Source organism: Chaetomium globosum, genomic scaffold (genome assembly GCF_000143365.1).
Source record: "Chaetomium globosum CBS 148.51 scaffold_6 genomic scaffold, whole genome shotgun sequence".
NCBI classification, from domain to species: domain Eukaryota; kingdom Fungi; phylum Ascomycota; class Sordariomycetes; order Sordariales; family Chaetomiaceae; genus Chaetomium; species Chaetomium globosum.
Genome location: NT_165981.1, coordinates 2237146 through 2263600, shown reverse-complemented (window position 1 = coordinate 2263600; position 26455 = coordinate 2237146). Strand labels below are relative to the sequence as shown.

The window sequence follows — 26455 nt, the reverse complement described above, 5'->3', positions numbered from 1 at the left end:
CCCCGCCTATCAATGGTTGACAGACCAAGCACGTCGAGAGATTGTTCGCGTTTGTTAGATTTGATACTGGCGCTAATGGGAACTGTGACGTCCTTCGGCTTGTACCAGTAGACGACATATGTGGGGACGCCGCAAATTGCAACGGCGAGTGTCAAGATCTCGAGCTGGGCACTCTTCTTACCCGGGCTTCGGCGGACTATGAGGGAAAGCACAAGATGAGATATCTGGAAGACGGAAAAGGCCTTGGCGAGCCCATCCGTCTTACTCTTGTCTTTAATATCGCCTTCGGTCGTCTCGGGGAAGTCAAGAAATTTGAAATACTCGGCCAGATCGTCGGCTATAAGCGGACATGGGGCAGGTTCCAACGTATCGAGTCCATCCACAGGCGGTGAAAACACAAAGCCGCCCATGTTAGCGAAGTAGGTGTGCGTCAGCGTCCATCTCGGCCTATGTGATGGGTGCTTTTGGCTCTGACTCTGACTTGTAGGGGCGATGCTTGGCCGACGCTGCTGCTCTTCTTCGACTGGAAGTCCGTCAACCAGCTTCCTCCGGCCTAGCATAGAGCGGATGACAGGCCAGCGGTTTGGCGGGTCCACGAGCAGGGTAAGCCAGGCCGGATACACGACGTCCATGTGCCCTAGGTTTGAGGAGAAAATTAAATCCGTTTTTATGCGCTTCATGAATCGGACGGGCGACGGCCAGTTCCATGATGGCGTGGGCCAGGATAAACTCGGGAAGCAAGATGGTAAAAAACATCCATTTGCAGGCGCGGGAGAACCTCCGCCACTCGCTGTCATGGGCAGCGGGCACGTTGAGGTGCTGGATGGTCCATGTGCAGGCAAAGATGGTGGCCATGCATGTCTTGATGATGCTAAACGTCCCACGGGTGGTGTCGGCATTTTGCCTGTCGTTATGTCAATCATGTCCTTCCTTAGCCATACGCTCGGTTTCCTTCTTCCTGGCACTAACAAAGTAAAGTCACTCACCAACCGACAAGCGGGCTATCCATCTCTAGGTAAAGAGAGTAGCGGGCATTTCTGACTGGTTCGCCCGTGAAGCCCGGATGTTTCTCAACAAATCTCGGGGAGTCGCACAACCTTCAAGTCCGTAGTGGCAGCGGCGCTGGGTGGGATAAGGTACGAATAAGCATAACGAGGTAAGCTACCGAAGGTCGTCCCCGTTCGCACACGGCCTAGGCACCTCGGGCACTGGGGCGCAGCATTTGTAGAATAGAACCTAATGGCGCCTGGTTAGGGCTGTCGAGCATTCTTGCCTTGGTTATCTGACCGGCACCGCCTCAGCGCTCTCCCAATGGTCGAGGAGTCAAGAGGGAAATTGTCGTGTTGTCAATTTTGGTTGGTTGTGGGGAGAAGCTAGCGAGCCTGGGCCTGCAGTGAGCCCGCAGTGGGCCTGGGGCTAAGCGCATTTTCGATCTCCTTCCGTGGTTTGCAGTTCAACCTTGCATACCATGCCACCTTTAGGTACCCAAGTTGCATTCACCACCAGCTCATGGAAGCAAAGAATTTTCCGACTGCCCGTCCAAGTGGGCTGGGCGGGCTGGAGTTCCAGGTTGTTACAAATTTTGTCAGTATGGATCAGTTTCATCAAGATCCGCATCTTTACATCTTCACCATTCGAGTTCTCTTCATCTCATCCTAAACAGACTCTCCGATAAACCCCCTCCTTCTTTTCCTCTTCCCTCCCTCTTCCCTCCCTCTTTTCTCCCCTCTTCCCTCTCTCTTTCCCTCCCTCTACCCCGAAAACTCTCTCCCGAAAATGGCGGTTTGGTCGTGGATCAAAACAAACTCCATCCACGAGGCCATAACCTGGGGCGTTACCGACAACCTTGAACGGCTCCTCGCCAACAAACGTGTCAATGTGAATGCAGAGAACGCAAACGGCGCAACCGCCTTGCACCTGGCCGCGTCTCGTGCCGGCCTTGCGGAAGTGCTGGAAAAACTGCTGTCCCATCCCGACATCAACCTCAATCTCCGAGAACGCAGTGGGAAGACCCCCTTGCATCTTGCCATCTGGTTCGGGAACTTGTATGCGATCAAGCGTCTCCTCGCGGATCCCCGCACAGACGTCAACCTAGCAGACCAAGACGGTCGTTCGCCATTGCACTACGCCGTTGACTCCAACCAAGGCCACTACAGGCTTATTCTAGCTCTTCTCGTAGCGTCCCCCAGAGTCAACCACAAAACACAAGACCGACTTCAGCGCACCGCTCTAGCGTGGGCCCTAGACTATGGTTACCCAGAGATGGTGGCCGCTCTCGCCTCAGGCCGTGAACCATTGCCAGAGGTTGCTGTGACAGATTTGGATGGCGACACGGCAATCCACAAAGCCGCCAAGTATGGTGGCTCGATGCTGGCTTGTCTGGTGAAAGGGCAGGACAGGGAGGTTCTGGATGTCAGGAATATCAGGTCAGAAACCGCCCTTCACGTCGCTGCGAGGCACAACTCAGATTCCCTGGAATTACTCGTTCATGCCGGCGCCAGCCTTGATGCGCGGCGGGACCCGGATGGTGTGACCCCATTCCACATTGCCGCCCAACACAATTCCTGCGAGTTTGTGGATCGTTTGCGGTCACTTGATCCGTCCCTACGCAACATCATATTCATGAATGATAAGGACGGTAACACGCCTTTACATCTAGCCGCTGAGCGCGGTGACTCTAAAATGGTGGATACCATTCTGAATCTGTACAAGGACCCGGGCCAACAGACTAGCGAGCCCACCATCCAGCCTGGCCCCGTCGAGGTTGGTTTTACGAACAAGGGCGAGTCGGCCGTTGCGCTCGCCGCGCGTCACGGTCATGTCGATACCCTGGTATCCTTGTTGCGAGACGAACATATCAGGTCTGACGAGGTCAGATCCAGACACGCGGAGGCCGTTTTGCAAATCCTACCCCATATCACCGCTGGTCCAGCTTCCGGGGTGCCACAGCAAGAGAGGACGGCCGTGTTATTTGAGTGGGCGGTACGGGAAGGTGTACTCGACGTTGTCAAGCCCCTCAAGCCCTACGCCAGCCCTTCGGCGCTTGAACACTCCATTTCACTCGCCGCAGCAGGGGGGCACGCCCACGTCGTTCAGTATCTTGCCGAAGAAGGGGTCAGCCCTAACGTCTGGACGGAAGCTGAAGGAACGCCGCTTACCGTCGCTATTGAGCACGGACATATCGAAGTCGTCAAGGTCCTGCTCAGCCTCGAGGGAGTAGATCCGAACCTCGGCGTGCCCAGCTCCGACACACCCTTGATGAAGGCCATACGGCGCCGTTCTAGAGCGGTTGTTTCGCTGCTTCTGAGTGAGAAAGTTATCAAGACCAAGGGATTGTTGCTCGACGAAGGAAGCCACAAAAATCAGCGATCAGGTCGCTGGTTTTCTAACCCATTGCTTTTAGCCTCTCAACTCGGCTACGAGGATATGGTCGAGATGCTCGTCCAACCCGGTCTTGCGGCTGAAGCCTGCTTAACTGTTCAGGATCAAGCCTTTGGCCAAACACCCTTGAACGCCGCCTGCTGGCGAGGCCACTGGCGCGTGGTCGAGGTGCTCTTCCAGGCTCGCCCTTGGACTTCTGGGCCTGATGTGCTCGGGGTCGATCAGCGGGATGATTCGGGTCGCACGCCGTTTGCCAATGCTTGCGCATCATCCAATCCCGATACGGTCAATCTATTTCTCAAAAGTGGCCTTATCAGGCACAAGCTATTCGATCCCGATTCAAGAGACAACGATGGCATGACACCGTTTGCTCACACTTGCGAAAAGGGTTCTGCCGAGACCTTGAAACTCATCTTAGACAGCGACTTGATCAAGGATAGGCTAATTGACCCCAACACCAGAAATACCCATTTTGAAACCCCGCTGGCTATTGCATGTTCAGGGGGGCACCATGAGGTAGTCGGGCTCTTTTTGGATTATTTCCTCTCCGGCGACGGGTCAGGTCTCGTTGATTTCAGCGCCCCCATGGATGACGGAGCGAGAACCCTCCTTGAGCTTGCGTTTGACGCTTTCGATTGGCCGACCACGGTATTGGTGCTGTTGGAGAGCCGCCTCGTCGACTTGGGCTTGGTCGACCCTAGAAAGGCTTACCGATATGTGGAAGAGCGGGTCCGAGAAATGTCGGACGAAGATGCTGATTATCTCGATATAGAGCCACTTGTGCGTCGACTGGAAGAGCTAGGATGCGCGGAGCCGTGAGAGAGGAACGCCCAGTGGCAGAGCAGTCGGACGGAGTTTTTGATAGAAAGCTCGGCGTTTGTATATGCAACGTCATTGACGATGCTTGGGGCTCACAATGCACATTAGTCAATAATAACACACGCCAATAGATGCCAAGAGAGTTGTTTATATTTTGACCATACCATCAAGTCTCACCACGGGACTACCCTGCATTTAGAGGGCTTGGTTTTACAAATTTCTGGGGCGATTTTTGGTTCTAAGACTTTATTAGGATTCAAAGGTACCTCACTATAGTTATAGGTAAATTCCGAGTTATTAACTGATAGGTGCCTCCCCTATTAGGTAGTTAGTCGTAAATTAAACGCACCAAGAACGTATTTCATGTTGAACCGTTCTACTATCCATCGTCGCCGAGCAACCGCAAAACACTCGTTTATGAAGGTGGAAGCCTGATATAATATACATCTATCACTTATAATCTCTGCAAAGTTGTACATCGAATCTCTATTTCCCTCCAAATCTAAATCAATCTATACAAAATACCCCTCTACGCGTTGAAGATCTCCTTTCTATCCGGGTGAAAGATGGGCAGGTTGGGCTGACAGACGGTGTCCTTCTCAGGGTACTCGCCCTTCACAAAAAAGTTGTAGATGGCATCATTCACACAGTCGGACTCGTCGGAGATGCTCAAGTGCTGTGTGTCAAACAGCCATTAGCACAACCATTTCAGTCAAAGGGGGGTGAAATAAGGAAAGAAAAGAAAAAGAAGTAAAAGGTAGACGTACCCCGAAGCCATTCAAATGCAGCAACGCCCCGTTGACAAAGCTCTCGCTCATATTCCTCGCCGACTCAAACGGCGTCACAGGATCGTACGTATTCCCCACAAACAAGATCGGATTAGCCGTCTCAACATGAAAGTCGCCCTCATACCGCTCACGCGCCTCAAACTTCCACTGCGCGCAGACAAAGTGGTTCGAATGGCCCCAAAAATCCAGGAACCACCTCGTCGTCCCCTCAAAATCCAAGTACGTCGGGCGCATGCCATCGAGGGTGTCCACGCGCGGCTTCTTGTCGCCGCAGCGGATGCCGAGGATGGCTTCGGCGGCGGGGGGCCCGACGTCGGGGTTGGGGGTGCCGCTGGTGGGTGCCGGGGTCAGCGCGGCGATGGCGGTGGTCAGGTTGCCGGTTAGGAGGCCGTCGAGCGCCGTCGCGATGGAGATGAATTGGCCCGGGCGGTACATGGCCAGGTAGAAGATGCTGAGGACGTCCCAGTAGCGGATGAAGCCGGCGGGGGTGTCGGAGCCGGGGAGGGTGATGGGGATGGGGTTGGTTTTGAGGTTCTGGAAGAGGGTGGAGATTTCGTCTTCGAGCTGATCGGCGGTTCGGCCCTCGCGGTAGAGCGCGCATCGCTCGGGGAAGGCCAGGCAGCCTTCGAGAAAGCCGCGCACGGCTCGGTCGGCGGCGGCGTATGACTCGTCCTCGCTAGAAGGGGTTCGAGGTTAGTGACTAAAAGTTTGCCCCCCGTGGTATACCGTGGGTTTGGTGGTGGGGAAGTCATACCCGGTCTTGCTGTAGTACTGGTGCGAGTTTAAGACGCCGTCTAGAAGAACGCTGCCGACTCTCTCCGGGAAAAGGGCGCCATAGACAGCACCAAGGGTAGTGCCACCAGAAATACCCCAGTATTTCAGCTTGTCGTCGCCCAGGGCATCAACGATCCTGTCCATGTCCCGCGCGGAGTAAACCTGTCCGATGAGGTGACCATGGTCTTTGTTCTTTTCGTAGCACAAGTCGGCGGCGGCGGCGGCCTCAGCCCAGAGCTCTTCAGCGGCGGTTGCCGACGCGTTGGCGCCGTTGCTCCCGAGAATGAAGGTTATGTTCTCGGGCGGGACGCACTGGAAGCGGAGGGCCTGGCCGGATCCACGCGGGTCCCAGCTGACGAAGTCGTACTGGTCCTTCAGGATGGGGGAGAAGAGAGGTCCGTAGATGGGCATGTTGGAGAGGCCCTCCTGGCCGGGGCCGCCAAAGTTGGTGAGGATGGTGCCGAGCTTCTTCTCTGCTGTCGCCGGGTAGCGGACCAGGTTTAGCGTGAGCTTCTCGTTGCTCTCCTTGTTGGCATAGTCAAGGGGGACTTCGAGGGTAGTGCAGTCGATAGTAACGTTGTTGGGATTCTGGGTAGGCGGGCAAGGACCCCACGTAAGGCCTTTGGGAGGGGGAGGGTGGTGCGGGTTCGAACATTTGCTCGCCGCCACGCCAGCAGCGATTAGTACATGTAGAAGAGTGGTGACAAGCATAACTGCAAAGGGAAGAACAAAGCGAGTTTAAAAGTAACTCTAAGGATCGACGATAGAGAAATGTCGATTGATTCCCTAGTCAGAGGTGTCATCTAAATTCCAAAAGGACGTCTCCATCAAGTCTATCAAGACATTGCTTTTATAAACAAAAGATATCGATATGCCAAGCTAGCTGCTGAGGGTCGTGCCGAAGGGGCACAAGGATTGTGATCCTCATGTTGTGAGGCTGAGCTAGGAAATTAAGAATCTAAGCGGTGGGAGTTTGAAAGGTGACTTCTTATTTCCATTTTGGGAAAGACGGATTATACATCCAAAAATCTCACCGCAGCACGGCGTGGCAGCGGCTGGTAGGGCAAGGTTCAGAGAACGAGTAAACACACCCCACATGCCGCACATCAAATTACCACAGCGCCGTTAACCAATGAAGATAATCGTAGAGTCAAAATACCCTATGACCAACCAACCCCTGACGATTATCGTAGGGGGTAATTTACCGTGGCCACCTATTAAAGTCCGCTGGACCCTGGTAGTAAGAACAGGATAACCAGGTAGTAGGCAGGTATTTACGATCCAAGGGGTGTCACCCATTAGGTATGATACGTCCCCTACGTTCTATATGAAACTACCTACCTACCTTAGAGCGCTAGACGGGGCCATGAGAAAAAGTCGGTGTTGAATTAAAGAGGTCATGGTTGTCAGGATGCACGTGTGATCTGCCGGAGCTTGAAACAAGGTAGTGAGAAGAGGCGGGTTCTAAGAGGAGAGAAGAAGTTTGTGGTAGAGAAGTGATGGGAAATGATGGCAGAAAAGAGACTAATCTAGTTCTTAACTCCAGTCCTCGTCGGGGACTCGGGGTTGTCACCCAGGGACCGGAATGCTTCATTGGCAGACCCGTTGGTGGTGATAATCCACCTGGGATGTTGGCCGTATTTGCGTCCAATTATCACCCGGGACGGCCCATCACGAGCCCGTGGTGTTGTGGCGCAGTTCCGGCCAACAGATCGACTAAATCAGTGTCACGGTTATGGCCGCATGCAGGGTCCCGATGGGGGCGCGCCGGAAGCGTCCCCCAGCCAATCATTGAAGCAGGGTTTTGGACCAATAAGAGGAGGAACGAAGGGAACGAAAGGAGTATGTCAGCGTTCCCTTCGTGTACAAGAACGACAGGAACGATAGGAACGAGCCGTCGTTCCCATCGTTCCCAACGTTCCCAAGGATAATAGGTACAGAGGTACCTCAGGGCCTAGAGAGTATATAGTCACTCGTTCTGGAGAGCTCTGGGAGTTGTCCAAATAGCAATCACAGCTACAGTTCGCTACAAGCTCGGAAGCCTACTGTTGAGACAAGTCTTTGTTGTGCACCTTTTGGCTGCACCAAACCTAAGCACCCTTGAGAGATTACATTCAACCGAAGCTGAACCCTAACAGGACAGGGTCGTGAAGTAGGTTCGTCACAATCAGGAGGCATCGAATAACGGTTACAATTCCAGCTTGGAGATTCCTGCCCAGGGGCATGGATGGCGGAAGCGTGGGCCGTTTCAAGCTCGACTCCCGAGCATACTGTGTAACTATAATGTGGTCTCCAGCCTCGGGGATCGGCTCATGTCATCCTGTTTGTTAGGGCCCTCCATGCAATGGGCTCAATTCAGGTTGACCTACCTGCTTTACTTTGATTTATCTATACGCTATTAGTCTGCCAGCTCGCCGGCCATGTCCCCATTGTCTGCGTCATACTTTAATAGGTTTTATTCTTTTCCCATCAAAGACGCATAATCATCATTGTTGAGAACTTAAGAAACTTTTTTTTGCGTTAATTCGACCTTTAACGTCGGCAGCTCGAGTCTCATCGCATTTCCACTTGGTACCTAGGCTCCCATTCCACGAAACATTCTCCCAAAAGTTCCTGGCTCCCTCACCAGACTCCACTAACATGGCGAGCACCACAACATGCCCCAGCGTCGCGATTCCCGACCTCTCCACCCTGGCGGTCCCCCACGACATCAACCTTATGGTCATCCCAGGGACCAGCACGGAGGATTCCACCATGAACCTCTGCTGCGAGCCCAGCCCCGTCCACGTCATCGACAGGTGCTGGGTGTGGTGTGAATTGCCGGCCTCGTACTGGGTCAACGGCACCCAGTCGAACGACGCCGTGCAACAAGCGTGCAGGCGTCGGAGGCCTGCTTGCGGGCCAACGGCCGCAACGTCACTGGGTTTCCCATTGCCGGCTGGCAGTTCAATGCGGCGGGCAGGGCTGGGGCGGACTCGGTGAGGGCGGTTGGGCTTTGGGGGCTGGCGTTGTCTGGGCTGGTGTATGTTTTGTAGGGTGGCTTCAGACTGGGAGGAGGGCGGATACACGCAACGCAAACTGCCATGGCAGCGGGAGAAACTGGGGCCTGGCCAGGGTATCTATTCTGAATTTAGAAACTACGTCTGGGTGTCACGGTATTCCTTTTCTGCATCCATCTTGTGCTGGGTTGCTGGTGATCTATAGGGGCAATTGAGGCTATATGTTCATCTCATCGCCTCTCCGTGCCAACCGGAAACTTTGGACGAACATAACATCGCTCTTCGCTCGCGAGGCAGTCTCTTAAATACGGTAGAATCAAATTGAGAATGATAAACTGTAAACTATTGGTAAGGAAAGCAATCGGGCTAAATCCTCAAAACCAAGATATCCAATGGTAAGACGACTGGAGTAGGGAAGGCGTGGTATTGATTTACATTAGGTAGGCTGGCCGTCTTGAACCTTGAGGGAAATGCTGATGGTATTAAATCGGCGTTAGTTAAGCTGGAAAAAAGAAGGGCCAGCAGCGGCTTCCACGCAGTCAGTCTCGCAGCAGAGCCTTGTGGTGCGCCTCCGCTTGTCGTCAGTTAGACCGTAATTAGCCACCTTGATGTGCTACTCTTGTTTCGCTGTTCGTGTTTGTCATCATCCCTCGAGCCATATTATTATTTTTTCCGGAACGAAACCCTAAGGAGGCACGACGGTCTCAGCAAGGCAAAGAGCTCACTGCTGATTCAAATCCGGACGGGAGCAATAGGCTTACGGGACTTCTTGTTTACACGGGGAGTCCCGGAGGTTCTGACTCCTGCCTGCGAGTGTGGCGAGGGACGAGAGACTGCCGAACAACTGGTAGTGTGGTGTTTGGCCCCACCGTTGACTAGAAGATGGGAGAGAACTGGAATTCGGACACGACGGGACTTTTACTCTGTTCTACACGGCATCAATCCCACGACTGCACGGCTCGCGAGGAGAGTTCTCGACTGGCTGATGGACTCGGGGAAGCTGCCGATGTACAACTTAGCCAGGAGGCTCGAGCTGGAAGCGGCGGCCTGAAGCGCCCCCGTTCGGAGGCCAGGAGGCCTCCTCTCTTTGCATATGTAGGCTCACTAAAACGCATCGCTCCTTGATTGTTGGGATGGGTTTTCACCCGGCCCGGGAGGGCACGGTTTTCCTGTACACTAAATAGCTGAGGGTCCGGCACGCCCTAGAGCATAGCGGAGTATGAATATTATTATTATTATTATTATTATTATTATTATTTCCTACACCGATATGCCCGTGGGCGCGCCGGTCCTTCTACCGCTATTTACAAAGGAAACCGTACCCTATGGGCCGGACAAAAACCTCTGCCTACCCCTTCGCGACTACAATGTATGAATCCATCTTACTACGAAAAGAAAGGAGGCCCTTTGCCGGCCTCCGGACTCTCTAGCCCTCTCCCTCCACTGTTTCTAGTTCTAGCCTTCTGGCTAGACTGTACTCCAGTAGCCGGCCAGAGTCCATCAGCCAGCCCAGGACCTTCCTAACAAGCCTAACGCTCCGGGCACCTACTCCCCGTAGTACGGTTTGTAAGTCCCCATGTGTCCGAATCTCCCGGTGTTCCCACGGGCTCTGTAACGTTGGGTCAGGGAACCAAACCACCAAGTGCTCCACTGTCTCCCTGCCTTCCCCGCACCCGCAGTAGGTGTAACGGACCTCTGGGACCTTAACCCTGAATAGGTAGTCCTTAAGGCCTATATCCCCTATATGGGCCTGGGAAAGAAGGGTACTCTGGGCCTTCGTAAGGCCTTCGTACCTCTGTAGGGCTTTTTTCGTGAAAAGGAGAGCTGGGGGGTCTTCATCGGCCATCCTTCTACCAACCCCCTCTTGCCTTGGTCTCTGTTGCTCCCACCGGGCCTGCCAGGCTAGTTTCATCACTTCGTCGGTTTTCAACTTCTTGCCTCTCTTTTCTCCTGTCTTCCACCTCTGGCTAGGCCACCGGCCCACTATAATAGTGGCTTGCTCGGTGGGTGTTGGGGCCTGCGGGCCATGACGGGGCTTCTGTCCTCGGCCCTTCTTCTTCTTTCTAAACCTGCGGTAGACCCTGTTGCAAGCCTCTGTGATCAAGTGCCCCGGGGTAGACTTTGGGGCTGCTGGTCCCGCCCCTGTTTGTAGGGTCTCTTTGCGTAGCCGGTCTTCGAAGTCGGCAAGCCGTTTGTTGAGGTAGAGGTCCAATGGTGGCACCCAAGCCTCCGTCTCTAGGCACCTAATAGGGGCCGATTTATAAGCTCCAACCACTATGCGGAGGCTCCTGTTCTGAGCCTTCGACGGAACTATTGCGATCCCTTTTGGCTTGTTGGTCCCCCCTGGAGCTGTTGGCTGGTGGTAGCTAGAGGCTCCGTAGGCTCTCGAGCCATATTACTACACGTGCATGCTAACTGATGAGATCTGCTACTCAGGTACTTCCTCGACAAAATGTTGTTTTCTCACATCTAAACTCGTGATGTTTATATCAGAAGCCGTGAGTTATTGTGGTACTGTATTGTTACGCCAGGCAATGACCGCAGGTGCCGAGTAGACACCTAGGTATTTGCAAACCTAGCTGCTTACCTATATAGTTATATACCTTATCATTGAACCAAGGTACATACCATCTCCATACATATCGATTCTAACGGTCGACTAGAGAGAATAGAAACCGGGGTGAGTAAAGATGAGATATCGTGATGGTGATGGAATAAATATCAAGTCCTTGGATCATGGAATTAGTACTGCGATAAAACAACCTACCTAAACCCAGTTCGCTACTTGTACAGAACGTCCTGGCTTGTTACAGACCCCAAAAACGAGACTCCAAAGCTCCGCGGTTGCATGCTGCAAGGCCGTGACAGGGGCTAAGAAAAGAGGACAAACTTCGCTGCAGCTGACTGCGTCGTCAGTTCACCAACCAATTATGCTCATAAGCTTACCGCCCCCAACGAGTTGCCGCCCCCACCGCCCGTCCACGATTTTATTGCGAAGCGACAAGCGGATGCAACGTCTTGTTGGGAGCAGGTATACAGGGGGCTTGCAGAAGATGGGGACTCAAAATGCGCGTGAGACGGTGTGCCTAACGGGCAGCGCTTGTCATAAACATCAGTCTTCTTTTCTGTTCCGTTCCTCCCCTTTCATACCTATCACAGTCATTCTTTGTTCATAGCCAATAATAAGTATCGCGTTGTTGCCTGTCATTCTACCCTTACCCATGCCTCTCACATCAAGGGATCGAGTTTAGTTAACAAACCCCGGAGAACTCCATCGTCTGTAGCGAGGATGCCGACTCCCGCTTTCATTTCTCGTCTACCTCGCCTCAGTGTTAATGTCACCATGGGAACGTGCTCCGGGAAGAGAGTTTCGCCCCTTCTAATCCTACCTGCTATCCTCCTCACAGTGCTCGGCCTTCACTTCCATCTGCAGCTAGACTGGTCCTTCTCCTCTCTCACCCAATCGATCAAGAGGCCACCAGTAGCTGGCATTGTTGTGGCCAGTCTCCGGCGTGAGGACACCTCTTGGGTGCATCAACATCTGCCGGGCTGGTCCCGCAGCGTCTATGTCGCGGATGACCCCTCCGCCGAATTCACCGTCCCCAAGAACAAAGGCCGTGAGGCCATGGTGTATCTAACGTACGTCACCGGCCTGACCAACCACACACACTTTGAGCCTAAGAACTCACCAAAACATCAGCCACATCATCAACCACTACAACACCCTCGCCCCCACCACCATCTTCATCCACGCGGCGCGCTTCGCCTGGCACAACGACGACCCGGACTACGACGCCCTCGCCACGCTCCACCACCTCCAGCTCGACCACGTCCAATCCTCCGGCTACGTCAACCTGCGCTGCGCCTGGGTGCTCGGCTGTCCCGTCGAGATCCGGCCGCACCAGGACGCGGCCACAGACCTGGACAGCATCGGCACCACGGCCGCCGACGGCCGCAAGATCACCACCAAGGAGGTGTTCAAGCGCGCGTTTGAGGAGTTGATGCCCGGCGTGGAGGTGCCCCGGGAGGTGGGCGTCGGGTGCTGCTCGCAGTTTGCGGTCTCGCGCGAGGCGGTCCATCGCCGGCCGAGGGAGGATTATGTCCGTTGGAGAGAGTGGCTGCTGCGGACGCCGCTGGGGGATGATTTGTCGGGGAGGGTGTTGGAGTATATGTGGCATAGTGAGTACCTGCTTGCGTTCGTTTGAGTCCCCTCGTCTCTCTGGTGCTGGATCATGTGTTGACCGCTGTTGATGGTGCTAGTCATCTTCGGGAAGGGGGCTGTCTTTTGCCCGTCGGCAGCCGAGTGTTATTGTAACTTGTACGGGCTATGCGCTTTGGAGTGTAAGGAGGATAAGTGCAACGGCCGATATGTCTTGCCGAAATATGCGGCTCTGCCCAAGGGATGGCCAAGAGTGGGTTGGTCCGGGGAGGAGAGGAACTACACTGGCCCGGACTGAGGCATCACGAGTCTACGACGCTTCTTGTTTGTTATTTCGGGGACTTCTCGCTAGCCGTCGTTTGACCCACGTACATACCGTGTACGGGGGATCTGCGCTCAGGAGGTGAGGTTGTCTACATGTAAAAATGGTATGTAGGATTCCCAAACAATGATCCACCAACTCTGGTTTTTGAACTGACCACCTCGGCAGGTTGTTTGGCTGCAGCGGCTTCTCGCACCGACATACCAGGTATAACGGGCCAGCTCGAGCCTTGGTCTTATGGAGTTTTGAGGGAGCCCTGAACGCCGGTTCGCCAAGTCAAGACGTGAGTTAGGTTGATGATTGAGATTAGGACCCTGTTTTGGCGAGAGAATGTTGCGGCCTGAAATGACCGAGTTACTCAGGGGTCTCCCGGTGGTCGCAATATTCGGGTTCGACGAGGGGCTGAGTTGCCCTGAGTCACCCACGCGTGCGACTGGCACTAGACGTAAGACACCGAGGAAGGCGTGCAGGAGATGGCGTTAGAAACCTGTCGTGTACCCAACAAGACATTCCACCGGCTGCCCTATGGCACTTGAGCAAAAGCACCTGGAGGCAAATGATTGGCAATGACACGGACAAACTTCTGTGCAGAGCCAGGTTGCTGTCAACTGTTGGCTGTCGGAGCCGAGAGCAGCACACGACCAGTCCCGCATTAAGCTGGGCTTGCCGGCGATGGCCACTCACACTAAAAGCACAGCTCGACAATTCAACGGGGAATCCTAGAATAATCCAATTATTACGCTTCGAGTTGGATGCAATCGAGGAAAGGAGATAATGGTGAGGAAACGGGAGAAGTGGATGCTTGCACAGGAGGTGGGTATTTATGTAATGGTATTCCAGTGCTCTGTAATTTATGTCCCAGGTTTACCCCACCATTAGTTGCTTGGCACACTCGGGTTCGTCTCAGCCCTGCCATCGCCCTGCCATCGCCCTGCCATCGCCCAGCTCCCCTAGTGGGTCCTGAAACCAACCGATAAGGACATCATCCGCTGCATTGCATAGGCCTAGCACCTTGACAACCCAAGGACCATTTCCAACAGTGACGCCGCCGACCAACAACCAAGCGCGTGCAAGTCTGGTCTGTGGTGCAATTTTGCCTCCATACATCCCGTATCCTGGAGTTTTGACCTTCGGCACCTCCATCAGGCACACACATGCGCAGACCTTCTGGGCATTTATTCCATCTTGCCACAGACAACCCACTTCACTTGCACCTCGAATTCAACGAGGTTGGCTTGGCATCTGCCTATTCCTGGGGAAAATCAACCTAGAAGATAACGGCACCTCATGTCAGAGTCATACCCCAGGCCCCCGTTCCCAGGGGCCATCCGTCAACTAGAAATTGACAGGGCGCCTTCGAGTGCTTCGGCTATCGAGACCCCGCGACCGCGCTCACTACATCTGCTCGTCGCCTCCAATGGCCTTAAAGATGTGGCCTTCGCCGAGGCCATCGCCGTCCGTCTCTCGAAAGAGTCGCAGATTACCACACGAGCCATCGTCGACGACATGACACAAAGGCTGGCCTATGAGATCATAGCATATCGGAATCGAGGACTAAGGCGGGACGTCCCCGATGGCCCCAACACCGACGATATCGAGTCCTCCCAACAACAGGCCGCCGAGCTAGTTGGGTGGGCCGACCTCCTCGTGCTTGCGCCCATCGACGCCGACACACTCGCCAAGATGATGTGCGGGGTATCCGATACACTGCTGCTCGAGGTGCTGCGGAGCTGGGACGCCTCCAAGAGGATCCTGATGGTCCCCGGCATGACCACCCAGATGTGGGAGAACCCCGTCACCAAGCGCCAGATGAGCAAGCTGCACCGCAAGTGGGGTTGGATTCGAGTGATGCCCCCGATCCTCTGGAACTACGATGACAAATGTCCCTCCGCCGTTAAGCGCGTCGTGGAGTGGGAAGGCTTCCACGAAGTGATCGGCATCATTAAGAACCAGGCCGACTTTCTCAAGCTCGGCCACGACATGGAGATCAGCGCCCAACCCAGCACGCCCCCTGCCATGAAAGCCAAAGCCCGAAGCGCCCTCCCCCCCGAGATCTGGACCATGATTTTCGAGCTCACCAACGACTGGGAACTGGCCACCTGCCTGGGCATCTTCACCACCCTCGAGATGCCCACCACGCTAGGCTGGCGCCGCGAGCCCAAGGACCCCAACGACCCGCTGCAGGTGTTCATGCACTCGCTCGAGTGGACGCTGCTAACAGCCGACACCAAGGCCGTGTGCGACAAGCTCGCGCACGCGCCGCCCAGCTTCCACGACCTCTCGGCGCTGGCGGTGCACCTCATCTTCAAATTCTCCCTCACGGGCGTGCTCACCTACATCGAGGCCAACCTACCCCACATCTTCAAGTGCTTCGACGGCAAGACCATCCCCACCAAGGCATCCGCCTACTACGGGCGCACGGCGATCCTGGACTGGTGGGCGCGGTCGCCGTCCTTCCTCGAGAAGCAGTACGACGTCGAGGCGCTCAACCGCGCGTCGCAGTGCGGCTTCGTGCCCGTGCTCGAGTGGTGGCGCCGGTCGGGCCTGCCGCTCAAGTACGACGAGCAGGCCTTCGAGATGGCCTCGTCGCGCGGCCACGTCCACGTGCTCGAGTGGTGGCGCGAAGCCGGCATGCAGGACCCCTCCATCGTCGTCAAGCCCGGCCGCTCCCTGCTGGCGGCCGCCCAGTGGGGCCAGATGGCCGTCATGCGCTGGTGGGAGGAGAGCGGGATCCCCATCGGCCACCAGGATGCCGTCTGTAAGATGGCTACTCGCTGGGGGCAGGTGAAGGTGCTGGACCTGTGGCGCCAGCTGCGCGGGGATGATAAGCTACAGTTTGATAACCAGATCCTGATCGAGGCGACATATCATGCGCATATTCCGGTGCTGGAGTGGTGGCGGAAGTATGCCCACGGGGAGCTGCCGGGCATGGGCGGCAGGAAAGGGAACCGGGTCGAGTACAAGACGATGGATGTCGAGGAGGCGCTGGAGGATTCGCTGGGGGACCAGACCAAGGTCCGGCGGTGGTGGGCCGAGAACGGCCTTAACCTGGGGCTCGGCACTAGCGAGTGGATGAAGACGCGGTATTTGTAATGTACGGCCGGTAGGATTGTGGGTTACGATGGGTTTATAGCGTTTAGCGATGACGTTGTATGTATGGCAACAGATCGGATTTTCTGTCTAGCGAAAAGGGGGTATCTCTAAAAGCAATGAATCATGGATCAAGAATCAAGCAAACTTGGCCGGGTTACTGGGTATCATCCTCCTCAACACATCGATCTGCCGTACCATCCCCTTGTTCTTCAGCTCGGCCACCCCCCGTTTGTCCATCCTCCTCAACCCGTTCGAGTAGACCACAGTGAAGTCGGGCACCACCTCGCCGGCAGCGATCTCGGTATACGGCGTGAGCGTGCAGTGCTAGCATCCCAACCAAGTCAGCATCACCACCCCCAAACAACTCATATAGACCATCCATAGAAAAAAGAGAAACTCACCTTCCCCACCACCGCCCCAGCACCAACCCGCGCCCCAACCCCGACCACCGTCCCCTCCCCCACGACCGTCTCCCCGGCCTCCACCACCGCCCCCACCTCCACCGTCACATAATCCGCCAACGTCACCGCCACCTCCCCCACAGCAACCCTCCCAGAAGAAGGAGCAGCCCCCAGCGTCGCGCGCTCGTGCACCACGCAGCGCCGGCCGATGGCGAGGCGGCCCGCCGACGACTCGAGGCGCGCGCGCGGGTGGATCACGCTCTCGCTGCGGATCTCGATCGTGTGCGTGCCGGTGAGTTGGGCCGTGTCGGAGATGGTGAGCGAGGAGGAGAGGTGCACTGGGGGGCGTGGGCCGGTGGGTGGGTGGTGGGGGGTGCGTTTGGAGGACATGGTTTTTGTTTATTTTTGTTATTGGGGGTGGTTGTTGGTTTGGGGGGTTGGTGTTGGGTTGGGTTGGGTTGATTGAGTTGTGGGTTGGGTTGTGGTTTTGGTTATGGCGACGGTGGTGGTGGTGGTGATGGTGGTAATCGTTGGTGTAGCATTGTTGGATGTTAGGGGACGCGTTGTGCAGCGCTCTTTCGGACGGATTGGAGCTTCCCCACACTGCGTCAGTCAGGGTCTTGGCAAGCCCCTCCCGCCACACACAAAGCTCAGGAAAGCACCCGCCACACCCGGAATCCCCAACCAATCAGCAGCTCCCTGAATCCAAACCTCAGAAAGGCGCTCAACTCGGAAGACGACTGCTCCATCACCGAAGGGGCCAACCTCACCCCATCCACGAAACCCGACAGTCTTCCGGCCCCGGCCAATTGGCATCCCACACCTCTGCTCTGCCGGGCAGAGAACGCCAACATGCTGTCACGCACTGCGGCGCCGACCAAGGCGTCGGCAAGGGCCATTTCGAGCGCCGTTTCAACCGCTGCCGCCGCGACAACACCCCAACAATGCCGCTCCTTCGCCACCGTCCAGGACGCCGGTGCCGCTACCGTGCGCACCTACGGCGGCCTGCGCGATCAGGACCGCATCTTCCAGAACCTCTACGGCCGCTACCCGCCCGACCTCAAGCACGCCAAGAAGATGGGCGACTGGCACAAGACGAAGGAAATTATTCTCAAGGGCCACGACTGGATTATCGGCGAGGTCAAGGCTTCCGGCCTGCGCGGGCGAGGCGGTGCCGGTTTCCCCTCGGGGCTGAAATGGGTGTGTATTCTGTCGTCCCGTTCCTAGAGATTCGTCGATCGGCATGTGGCTGACCAATTCCCCCTCTTCCCCCCCCCCGCACAGTCGTTCATGAACTTCAAGGATTGGGACAAGGACAACAAGCCGAGGTACCTGGTGGTGAACGCCGACGAGGGTGAACCAGGAACCTGCAAGGACCGCGAGATTATGCGCAAGGATCCCCACAAGCTGGTCGAGGGCTGCTTGGTCGCCGGCCGTGCCATGAACGCCTCGGCCGCCTACATCTACATCCGCGGCGAGTTTATTGAGGAGGCCGCCGTGCTGCAAAACGCCATCAACGAGGCCTACGCCGATGGGCTGATCGGCAAGAACGCCTGCAACTCTGGCTACGACTTTGACGTCTACGTCCACCGCGGCGGCGGTGCCTACGTCTGCGGCGAGGAGACCAGCTTGATCGAGTCGCTCGAGGGCAAGCCCGGCAAGCCGCGCCTCAAGCCCCCCTTCCCCGCGGCCGTCGGCCTGTTCGGCTGCCCGTCCACCGTCGCCAACGTCGAGACGGTCGCCGTGGCGCCGACCATCTGCCGGCGCGGCGGGAGCTGGTTCGCCGGGTTCGGGCGCGAGCGCAACCAGGGCACCAAGCTCTACTGCATCAGCGGGCACGTCAACAACCCGGCCACGGTCGAGGAGGAGATGAGCATCCCGCTGCGGGAGTTGATCGACAAGCACTGCGGCGGGGTGCGCGGCGGGTGGGACAACCTGCAGGCCGTCATCCCCGGCGGCTCGTCGACGCCCATCCTGCCCAAGTCGGTGTGCGACGACCAGCTGATGGACTTTGACGCGCTCAAGGACAGCCAGTCCGGGCTGGGCACCGCCGCCGTCATCGTCATGGACAAGAGCGCCGACGTCGTGCGCGCCATCTCCCGCCTCAGCCACTTCTACCGCCACGAGTCGTGCGGCCAGTGCACCCCCTGCCGCGAGGGCAGCAAGTGGACCGAGCAGATCATGCAGCGCTTCGAGAAGGGCCTCGGCCGCGAGCGCGAGATCGACATGCTGCAGGAGCTGACCAAGCAGGTCGAGGGGCATACCATCTGCGGTACGTTTTCTCTGTCTCTTTTTCTCTTCTCAAATCTCTGCAAAAAAGAATATAATACTAATAAACTTCTGCTGTACAGCCCTTGGCGAGGCCTTCGCCTGGCCCATCCAAGGTTTGATCCGCCACTTCCGCCCCGAGCTCGAGGCCCGCATGCAGCAGTTCGCCAAGGAGACCGGCGGCGAGGCGCTGGCTGGTGGCTGGAATCACGATGCCAAGCTGAAGGGCCAGCTTGTCTCTCCTGGCATGTAAAAAGGAGGGTGGGCGGTTTAGTTTGGTTCGGTTAGTTTGGTGGGAGCTGAGAGGGAGGGAGGCGTGCATTGTACATAGGCCTAGTCCGCCGTAGACTGCCCCCGGGCTGTACTTGTTGCTTTGTCGAACCTCTAGCGTATAGAGAGAGCCTGGAGAGAGGGTGTGATATGTGTGCTGATGACCATCTCATGGTGTGGTGGTGGTTAGGTAAGAAAGAGGTGTTGTTTTGCTCCCGCCACGAAAAGTGACGACTCTTCAAATAGCCAAAAACTGCACTCAACTCACCTATTGCTTTCTTTCTTATCCCAGAGTAGCCCTCTACCCAGTTCGGCTGCTTGAGGTAGGAATGGAGCCATGGGCCAAGAGGGAATCACCGAAACGCGAGTCACAGCAGACTCAACTCTATGGCACCGGGAGCCGCTAAAGTGTCAAGTTGTTACCAACCACCCTCTGGCCAAAAAAGCCGAACTCGAAAGGGGAGCAAAAACTTTAAGAAAGAGAGAGTAGAATAAAAGCAGAAGAAGAAAAAGAAGAAGTAAAGGGAGTTAAGAAGAGAGGAAGAAGTAAAAAGTAGACTTTAGTCTTCCGAATAGATTTCTTTTTCGTTCCTCTAATCGAAGATTTCTTTTTCGTTCCTCTAATCGAAGATTTTGGCCGCACCCATACATGAAGTTCAGCTATTTTCTTTCTACCTCGTTAATAACTGTATTTAAGACTCAGCGGTCAACTCGAGAGTCAACTTGGGTGGATAATTAAAGCGGGGCTACCAGGGGGCATTCAGAGCCACGGTTGCTCTCAACAAACCATTTCATGAACAACACTTTCATGAATCCTCACCGCTCCCTCTTGAATGGGGATTGTTCCCAGGCCGAATATACAAATATAATGAAAAATCTCCAAAGCCATACTCACCTCAACCACAACCAACAAACCTACCCCTAAATAATTTAAGCATATTGTCTCGGCTCCAGGCCCTAAAGCAGTCAAAATGGCGGACGGCGTGGGCAAGTTCGAGCAGTTTGTCAAATTTGGGACCGATGCTTGTAAGTGAGATATCGGCTCACTCTGTGAATCACTTTGTGTATCACTCATTCACATCTCAACTCCCAAACCTCCACTACCCCCCTCCCCCCCCTCCCCCTATAAACAATTCACACAGTATCAACAAAACTAACAAACTCTCCCAACAAGATGGTCTCGAACGCCTCCTCCGCCTCCTCCAAGCCCTCGTCACAATCCTGCTCTTCACCCCACCCACCACCACCACCATCACCGCTCTCCTGCCCCCCTCTCTCCTCCCCCTCCTCACCCCCACAAGGAATCACGCCCCTTCAGCAAACGCTTTGCCTCTCTCCAGGGAAGCAAAACCGGTGTTATCCGCTACCTTGACTCCCACGCCTACTCATTGGCCCGCCCTCTCCACCCTGGAGGTCACGCCTCCAGGCATCATCCACTACCTCCACTAATAGCGACGATATCCGGGCGAGCCGCGGAACGCCCCGAAACCAATTTGGCCCGGCGCACTCACAAGAATGTAGCGCCTGTGAGAACACCCGTGTGTTTGTGGAGGCGTTGCTGGACGTGCCTTTTTCTGGGGGTTTGGGGTTCTCCGGAGGTGGTGAGGGGGTTTTGGTGGATGTGCTGAGGTTTTTTTTTTTTGGGCTTGTGTGTGGGATTGTGGGCGGGGGGGTGAGGTTGATGGTCGGGGGTGAAGGGGGGGAGAAGGATGGGGAGAGGAAGGGAGAGAGAAAAGGAAAGGTGGTGGAGGCGGCCTGGTGGCCGATGTGATGGATTTGGCTGTGCCTGGGTCGGTGGTCGGTTGGGTGCCGTTGGACCCCGGGACGGTCGGGCTGCTGATGCTGGGGAGTACCGTGTTGACGGGGATGGAGGTTTGGGAAAGGTGTGGGAAGGACGTGGCCGCTGCGAAGGCGGCTGTGAGGGAGAAGCGCTAGTTGTTGAAAGGAGAGTAAAAAAGTTGGATTTTAGGTATATATGCGCAAAAGCGCTTGAAAAGGAGCACCGTTGCTGGTCATGACGGAAGTTCCTCCGCTCTGATGAGTTCCCCTGCTAATTCCAGCGAAGAATGCCTTCGTTATGTATACAATCTAACCGCACTTAATACCACACCATCTCGTTATTCCAGTGCAAACGAATGACCCTAAATTCTTTGTTTAGATGAATATCCACAACACACAGTTGCTCCCAATACCTCTTCGTTGACAGCCCATTTGGCATCGTGTCCGAGCATCGACTCGGCCATCCCAACCACCTTCTACAAGCCGTATCTGTAATTCAAGCAGACACAGACACGGTTCTGCCAGCGGTCTTGCGGTCCTCGGTATCAGGGGCGAGCTGGATGCGAGTGTATTTCTCAGGTTCATCGATGCTCCTCAACACAGCACCGAGCTCCAAGCCCAGGGTCCAAAAGCAAGCGACGAGGGAAAGTATAGCCAGAACCAGCTCCAGCGCCCTGTCAGTCGATATGTTAGCAGAGGCCTACGGCGAACGAAAAAAGTTATGAATACAAAAGCCTTCTTACCCTATAACAAGGTTGAGCGGAAGAAGGCAACTTCTGTTGTTCATTCGTTTATACCAGTATGAAACATGGATCCAGCCAATCGCTTTCACCGCAAACTCGTTAGCTATCGTAACGCAAACGTCTCTCTCGGCTTCTCTTCCGTCTGTAGACTCACACATAAAGATAACGATAATGAGCCCCAAGGCCAAGTCAACCAAGGCAATGAAGATCAGCTTCGCCCGCCTCTGCTTTCGGCTCTTCGGCTTTCTGGGCCGGTCATCTTGGTTGTGGTCACCGCCAAAGCCACAAACACAGTCACCGATCTGGCAAACCACGGCAGGGAGTGACCGCGTAAAGGAGGATCGGGGCAGAACCAGTGTAAGGTTCCAACCAACAACCAGAAACAGCGCAATGAAGGCAACAACGAGGGTGCCGCTGGCAAGACCCAAGGAAAGCCAGGTCACGATATCGGCGAAGGCGAGCAGAGTAACCAGAATGCGTAACACCGTAATGAGGTCAGATTTGACCATCCACCTCCGCTCGTTGTCCTCGTCATCGCTGCCGTGGCCCAAAGCAGCGGAGCCAAGGGGCTGGTAGACCATCGCGGGGCCGGTTCCGGGGGCCGCCATTGATACAGCTGCGATCGATATGGACTCTTCGCTATTCACCGATGATGATGAGATGAAGGGGGTATAAGGACGGGTTTAGGGATGCTTGGACGAAATGCGGTGAGGCTCCGTGGTTGTTTTGTACAGTCTAAGTTACCATATCTAGACCAGTCCAAGCCAAAGCTTTTATATAGATGCCTTGTTGATTCAGGAAACGCTCCTCGCCCACGGTCGCAGCCAAACCCTGGTCTTTGGCCCCCAAACCTGTGGTTAGGTGACACAACACGGCTGTTGGGCGGTTGGTGACGCGTCCGCCCCAGTCACGCACCCGGGAGAGCAGGCACCTGCAGTTCTTCATTGGTTCACGACCAAACGATTCGAATGGCTCCTGTGGTTTCAACATAAAGGATGCAGGAAGGAAGGCTTGGAACGCAACACTTCCAAGGAGGACCAAAGGCTGACGCAAGCAGCTCCCAGCCAGAGTGAGAGGGAGCTGAGAGAAACGCCAAAAGAGCGGGAACCTCCAGAAACTACACATCGCTGAGTGAATAAAGATAGGTAAGGTACTTGGGGTAGGTAAGAAGGTACTGAAGTCTAACAGAGGGAGGGCAATTAACAACCTAACAAACAATCATTCATCCTGCCTGTGGGAGTAAAATTGGATATACGTCAAGAGTTCCATCCATAACAAAACATGGGTGATACCTAGATAAATAAGCAATAAGTAACAAACAAACAGGTTTTGCTCTCTGAGCGCCTCAAACGCGTTCACCAAGTGAACCATACCCCAGTACTTGTAGTTTGCGGGAATGGGAGCAAGAATGACTTCCAATCCTCTCCAAGGGATAACCCCGCTCATGCAAGGGGCATTGTGGGGTCTTCTTGCTTCGACCCACAAAAGAATGGCAGAAAAAGAGAAAAAAAGGCGGTGAGAGCGCATTCCAGGAGCGGAAACTCCAGGAAATTTTTTGGGATTGGAAACGCGTGCCTGCCTTCTGACGCCATTGCTCCCTTGCATCCCTCACAAACTGTGCAGGAGCTAGTGCCGACTAGATCGTCCAATTCACATAGAGACTTTTGCCCATGTCGACACCCCCAGCGTGGCTCTTTTCCAATAACTCTGCACTGACCGAGAAAAAACCGGCCACTCACAGCGACACATCCACGATGGCCGGAAGCAAGAAGCTCAAGGCCGGCGGGTCTAAGAAGAAGGTCCCCGACACCGAGAAACCCAAAACTATCGCCGAGCCACCTACACAACTCTTGAACTTGGTCGAATCGTTCCTCTCTGAGCATGATTTCAGCGACGCCCATCGCGCATTCACAAAGCAGCGGGCCAAGAAGGGCTGGAAGGGCGATAAATCAGACATCCCTGAGGGCCATTCCCTAGTAACTGTCTTCCAATCTTGGGAGACGTCTCTCAACAATGCCACCACCAAAAAGGCCGCCAAAGTCGACAGCAGCGATAGCAGTGACAATGATAGCAGCAGCAGCAGCGAGTCGGAGTCGTCAGACAGCGACGGCGAGGATAATGCGGATGTTGAAATGAAGGATGTTGTCGAAGAATCCTCCAGCTCCGAGTCCAGCAGCAGCAGCAGCAGCAGCAGCGACAGCGACAGCAGCGACAGTGACAGCAGCGACAGCGACAGTGAGGACGAGAAAAAGACCGCGAAGCCCGCAGCTGCGCCCAAGCCGGCGGCCAACCCTCTGAAGCGCAAGGCCGCTTCCGAAAGCAGTGACTCGTCTGACTCTGATTCCGACGCCGATTCCAGCTCCGACGAGGAGGCTCCCGCGCCCAAGAAGCAAAAGGTCGCTGCCGCCCCGGTCACCGCTGAATCGTCTTCCGAGTCGTCGTCCGATTCATCTTCAGACTCTGATTCTGGCTCCGACTCTGAAATTAAGTCTAAGCCAGCCACCAAGAAGACCACTGTTAAGAAGGAGGCCGTCAAGAAAACTGCTGTCAAGAAGGAGACGGCCCAAAAAGACGACTCGTCTTCTTCCTCTTCGTCATCGTCCGACTCAGACTCAGACTCGTCCTCCGAATCCGAATCCGAGTCTAAAGACGAAGCCGAGGAGGCGGCTAAGGTCCCCCTCCCTGACTCCGACTCCGACTCCTCCAGCGATTCGTCATCGGATTCCTCTGCGTCTGATTCCGACTCTGATTCGGAGAAGACCAAGACCAAGACCAAAACTAAGACTACTGACAACAAACCCACCCCCTCCCCAGCCGCCACCGGCTCGGACACATCTTCTGCCACCCTCGACCGATCCTCGCCCAAGGTCTTCCCGGTCGAAAGCGACGCCCCGCTCCCCCCGGACCCTAGCACGTTCAAAGCCAACAACCGCGGCAAGAACAACAATGGTAAAGGGGTCAACCAACCCTTCTCGCGCATCGACCGCGGGATTGAGGTCGACCCCCGCTTCCAGTCCAACGCCTTCGCCGGCCACGACTGGGGCCGCAAGGCCCATGAGGACCTGATCGTCACGCGCGGCAAAGGCTTCACCAAGGAGAAGAATAAGAAGAAGAAGGGCAGCTACCGCGGCGGGCGGATCGATACCTCTGCTGTCGGGGGGATCAAGTTTGATGACTAGGGTATTGGGGCGGACCATATTTCATTGTCATCGAGCCGGGAAATAAAAAAGAAGGGTTGCTACAATTGATCGTGGCCTGTTCAAGGGGGTGGTTTCGTTCGCCTGGTTAGACATGGCATAGCAAGGAGTCTCAGGCAATTTGTGTTTGATTATTCACGCCGGACATTCACATACTATTTTCGGTCATTGTGCAATGTGCGTAGGGTCAGAGGAGTGCGGTAGTGTCGCATCGGGCGGGCAGTTGTTTCTGTTGTTGGGGAGATAGAGGGCATTATAACCGCCCTGCTGTCAGGCATACCTATATACCACTGGAGGATTCCCGTTTCCCATTTTATTTCAGCTCTCTGTTTTTTAAGCCCGGATTATGGGACGAGACCGAGCCAGCGGTAAATATATAACTTCAAACTCACCGCACTAAATATGGTTTGCGTTGGCCTCTTGCAGGAGAGCCTCGGTTTTCCATATCACGTTGTCAGCCGGCGTGGGAACGGCCGCACTCAGGCTACTCAGCCTTGCAGCTTGCCGTTGCGAGTCACTTACACAGCACAGCCACAACAACCACAGTCATGAAACAGCCCACTGGCATCCGACCCAATGTTTTGAAATACACAAGGCCCCTGCAGGAGCAGTGAGCTTGTTTTCTAGGGCTCAAAAAAATCAAACGGCCGTAACTACGCCCCGAACCCGCCTGGTAAGAATCGTGATGCGAATGCGGGGCTATAGGTTGTGTGATATTGCCTGTCGCAGCCTCCATCGCATCGTGGAGGACGCGGTACAACCCTTTCGGTGGCTTGGAGGGGTTCATTTTATTGGCTTTGGAGGATGCCTCGACATAGGGTTCGAATACGAATATGCCTTGGTTCGGGGGAGGGTGATGGATCTTGCGCCAACCAAGCCCCTGAGCCCGTTGCTGGCTATAATACCTTTCGAAGTTTCCCCTCAGCGTTGGGTTACTTCAAATTGCCTGGTTGCTGGTCTGCCTACAGCCAAGGCAGACTTTGGTCAGGTTGAGGAGATGATGTGGCTATCATTGGACTCAATTAGCTCCTTCTCTAGCTTGGCTGCCAGCAATTGTTTGACTGAAATGGTGCTTCCGCCTAGGGGAGATGGTGAAGAAGGAGGGGTTGCCTTCCAGACCCGTGATCCAACGAAGAGAGCTTGCCGAACCCAGGACGAGAATATCTATCGTGAGAAAGGAAGCATTTGACTCATTGCTCTGCCTCGAGATCCAGGGACCCCACGCCGCTCGCATCCCATCCATTACCCGGGCCAATCAAGTTGCCAACGACCACAGGTATGTTCTCTCAGGTGGACGGTGGGTCATTCTTGCTGTGGAATGCACCGATCGATGTGCTCACATGGTAGAAGCAGAGAAGTTCACTAATATCGCGTGATACGAAGCCGGAATCGCCAATACGGGTGTGAAGTGCCACGATCCCATCCTTCGGACCCTAGGTAAAAGTTTCTCAACGGGTAATAA

The 26455-nt window shown here is 55.2% G+C and overlaps 11 protein-coding genes across 11 annotated transcripts in view; 7 read left to right on the top strand and 4 right to left on the bottom strand.

Moving 5' to 3' along the window:
- The window catches only part of CHGG_09054 (uncharacterized protein), a gene marked incomplete at both ends in the record, with an annotated part of 1381 nt that extends 971 nt beyond the window's left edge, over positions 1-410 (bottom strand). Inside the window, 2 exons of the mRNA XM_001226980.1 lie at positions 26-196; positions 266-410. Coding sequence (XP_001226981.1) covers positions 26-196; positions 266-410 — 316 coding nt within the window. The remainder of the gene's footprint in view (positions 1-25; positions 197-265) is intronic.
- Positions 411-1776: 1366 nt separating this feature from the next.
- Positions 1777-4200, top strand: CHGG_09053 (uncharacterized protein; the record flags this gene model as incomplete). Its single annotated transcript, XM_001226979.1, has 1 exon — positions 1777-4200. One exon carries the CDS (start codon positions 1777-1779, stop codon positions 4198-4200), a length of 2424 nt encoding a protein of 807 aa, XP_001226980.1.
- Positions 4201-4729: 529 nt separating this feature from the next.
- CHGG_09052 (uncharacterized protein) lies at positions 4730-6473 on the bottom strand (the record flags this gene model as incomplete). Its single annotated transcript, XM_001226978.1, has 3 exons — positions 4730-4876; positions 4968-5664; positions 5743-6473. 3 exons carry the CDS (start codon positions 6471-6473, stop codon positions 4730-4732), a joined length of 1575 nt encoding a protein of 524 aa, XP_001226979.1.
- Positions 6474-8402: 1929 nt separating this feature from the next.
- On the top strand, positions 8403-8744 carry CHGG_09051 (uncharacterized protein; the record flags this gene model as incomplete). The annotated part of the gene is made up of 1 exon (XM_001226977.1): positions 8403-8744. One exon carries the CDS (start codon positions 8403-8405, stop codon positions 8742-8744), a length of 342 nt encoding a protein of 113 aa, XP_001226978.1.
- A 1443-nt stretch (positions 8745-10187) lies between these two features.
- On the bottom strand, positions 10188-10607 carry CHGG_09050 (uncharacterized protein; the record flags this gene model as incomplete). The annotated part of the gene is made up of 2 exons (XM_001226976.1): positions 10188-10470; positions 10555-10607. The coding sequence occupies 2 exons, from the start codon at positions 10605-10607 to the stop codon at positions 10188-10190; spliced, it is 336 nt and encodes a 111-aa protein (XP_001226977.1).
- Positions 10608-12104: 1497 nt separating this feature from the next.
- On the top strand, positions 12105-13218 carry CHGG_09049 (uncharacterized protein; the record flags this gene model as incomplete). Its single annotated transcript, XM_001226975.1, has 3 exons — positions 12105-12400; positions 12462-12940; positions 13022-13218. 3 exons carry the CDS (start codon positions 12105-12107, stop codon positions 13216-13218), a joined length of 972 nt encoding a protein of 323 aa, XP_001226976.1.
- Positions 13219-14529: 1311 nt separating this feature from the next.
- CHGG_09048 (uncharacterized protein) lies at positions 14530-16335 on the top strand (the record flags this gene model as incomplete). Its single annotated transcript, XM_001226974.1, has 1 exon — positions 14530-16335. The coding sequence occupies one exon, from the start codon at positions 14530-14532 to the stop codon at positions 16333-16335; it is 1806 nt and encodes a 601-aa protein (XP_001226975.1).
- Positions 16336-17588: 1253 nt separating this feature from the next.
- CHGG_09047 (NADH-ubiquinone oxidoreductase 51 kDa subunit, mitochondrial precursor) lies at positions 17589-19257 on the top strand (the record flags this gene model as incomplete). Its single annotated transcript, XM_001226973.1, has 3 exons — positions 17589-17936; positions 18039-19008; positions 19088-19257. 3 exons carry the CDS (start codon positions 17589-17591, stop codon positions 19255-19257), a joined length of 1488 nt encoding a protein of 495 aa, XP_001226974.1.
- A 988-nt stretch (positions 19258-20245) lies between these two features.
- CHGG_09046 (uncharacterized protein) lies at positions 20246-20723 on the top strand (the record flags this gene model as incomplete). Its single annotated transcript, XM_001226972.1, has 2 exons — positions 20246-20300; positions 20449-20723. 2 exons carry the CDS (start codon positions 20246-20248, stop codon positions 20721-20723), a joined length of 330 nt encoding a protein of 109 aa, XP_001226973.1.
- Positions 20724-21549: 826 nt separating this feature from the next.
- CHGG_09045 (uncharacterized protein) lies at positions 21550-22404 on the bottom strand (the record flags this gene model as incomplete). Its single annotated transcript, XM_001226971.1, has 3 exons — positions 21550-21727; position 21797; positions 21951-22404. 3 exons carry the CDS (start codon positions 22402-22404, stop codon positions 21550-21552), a joined length of 633 nt encoding a protein of 210 aa, XP_001226972.1.
- A 1146-nt stretch (positions 22405-23550) lies between these two features.
- Positions 23551-24975, top strand: CHGG_09044 (uncharacterized protein; the record flags this gene model as incomplete). Its single annotated transcript, XM_001226970.1, has 1 exon — positions 23551-24975. One exon carries the CDS (start codon positions 23551-23553, stop codon positions 24973-24975), a length of 1425 nt encoding a protein of 474 aa, XP_001226971.1.
- Positions 24976-26455: the final 1480 nt, after the last annotated feature.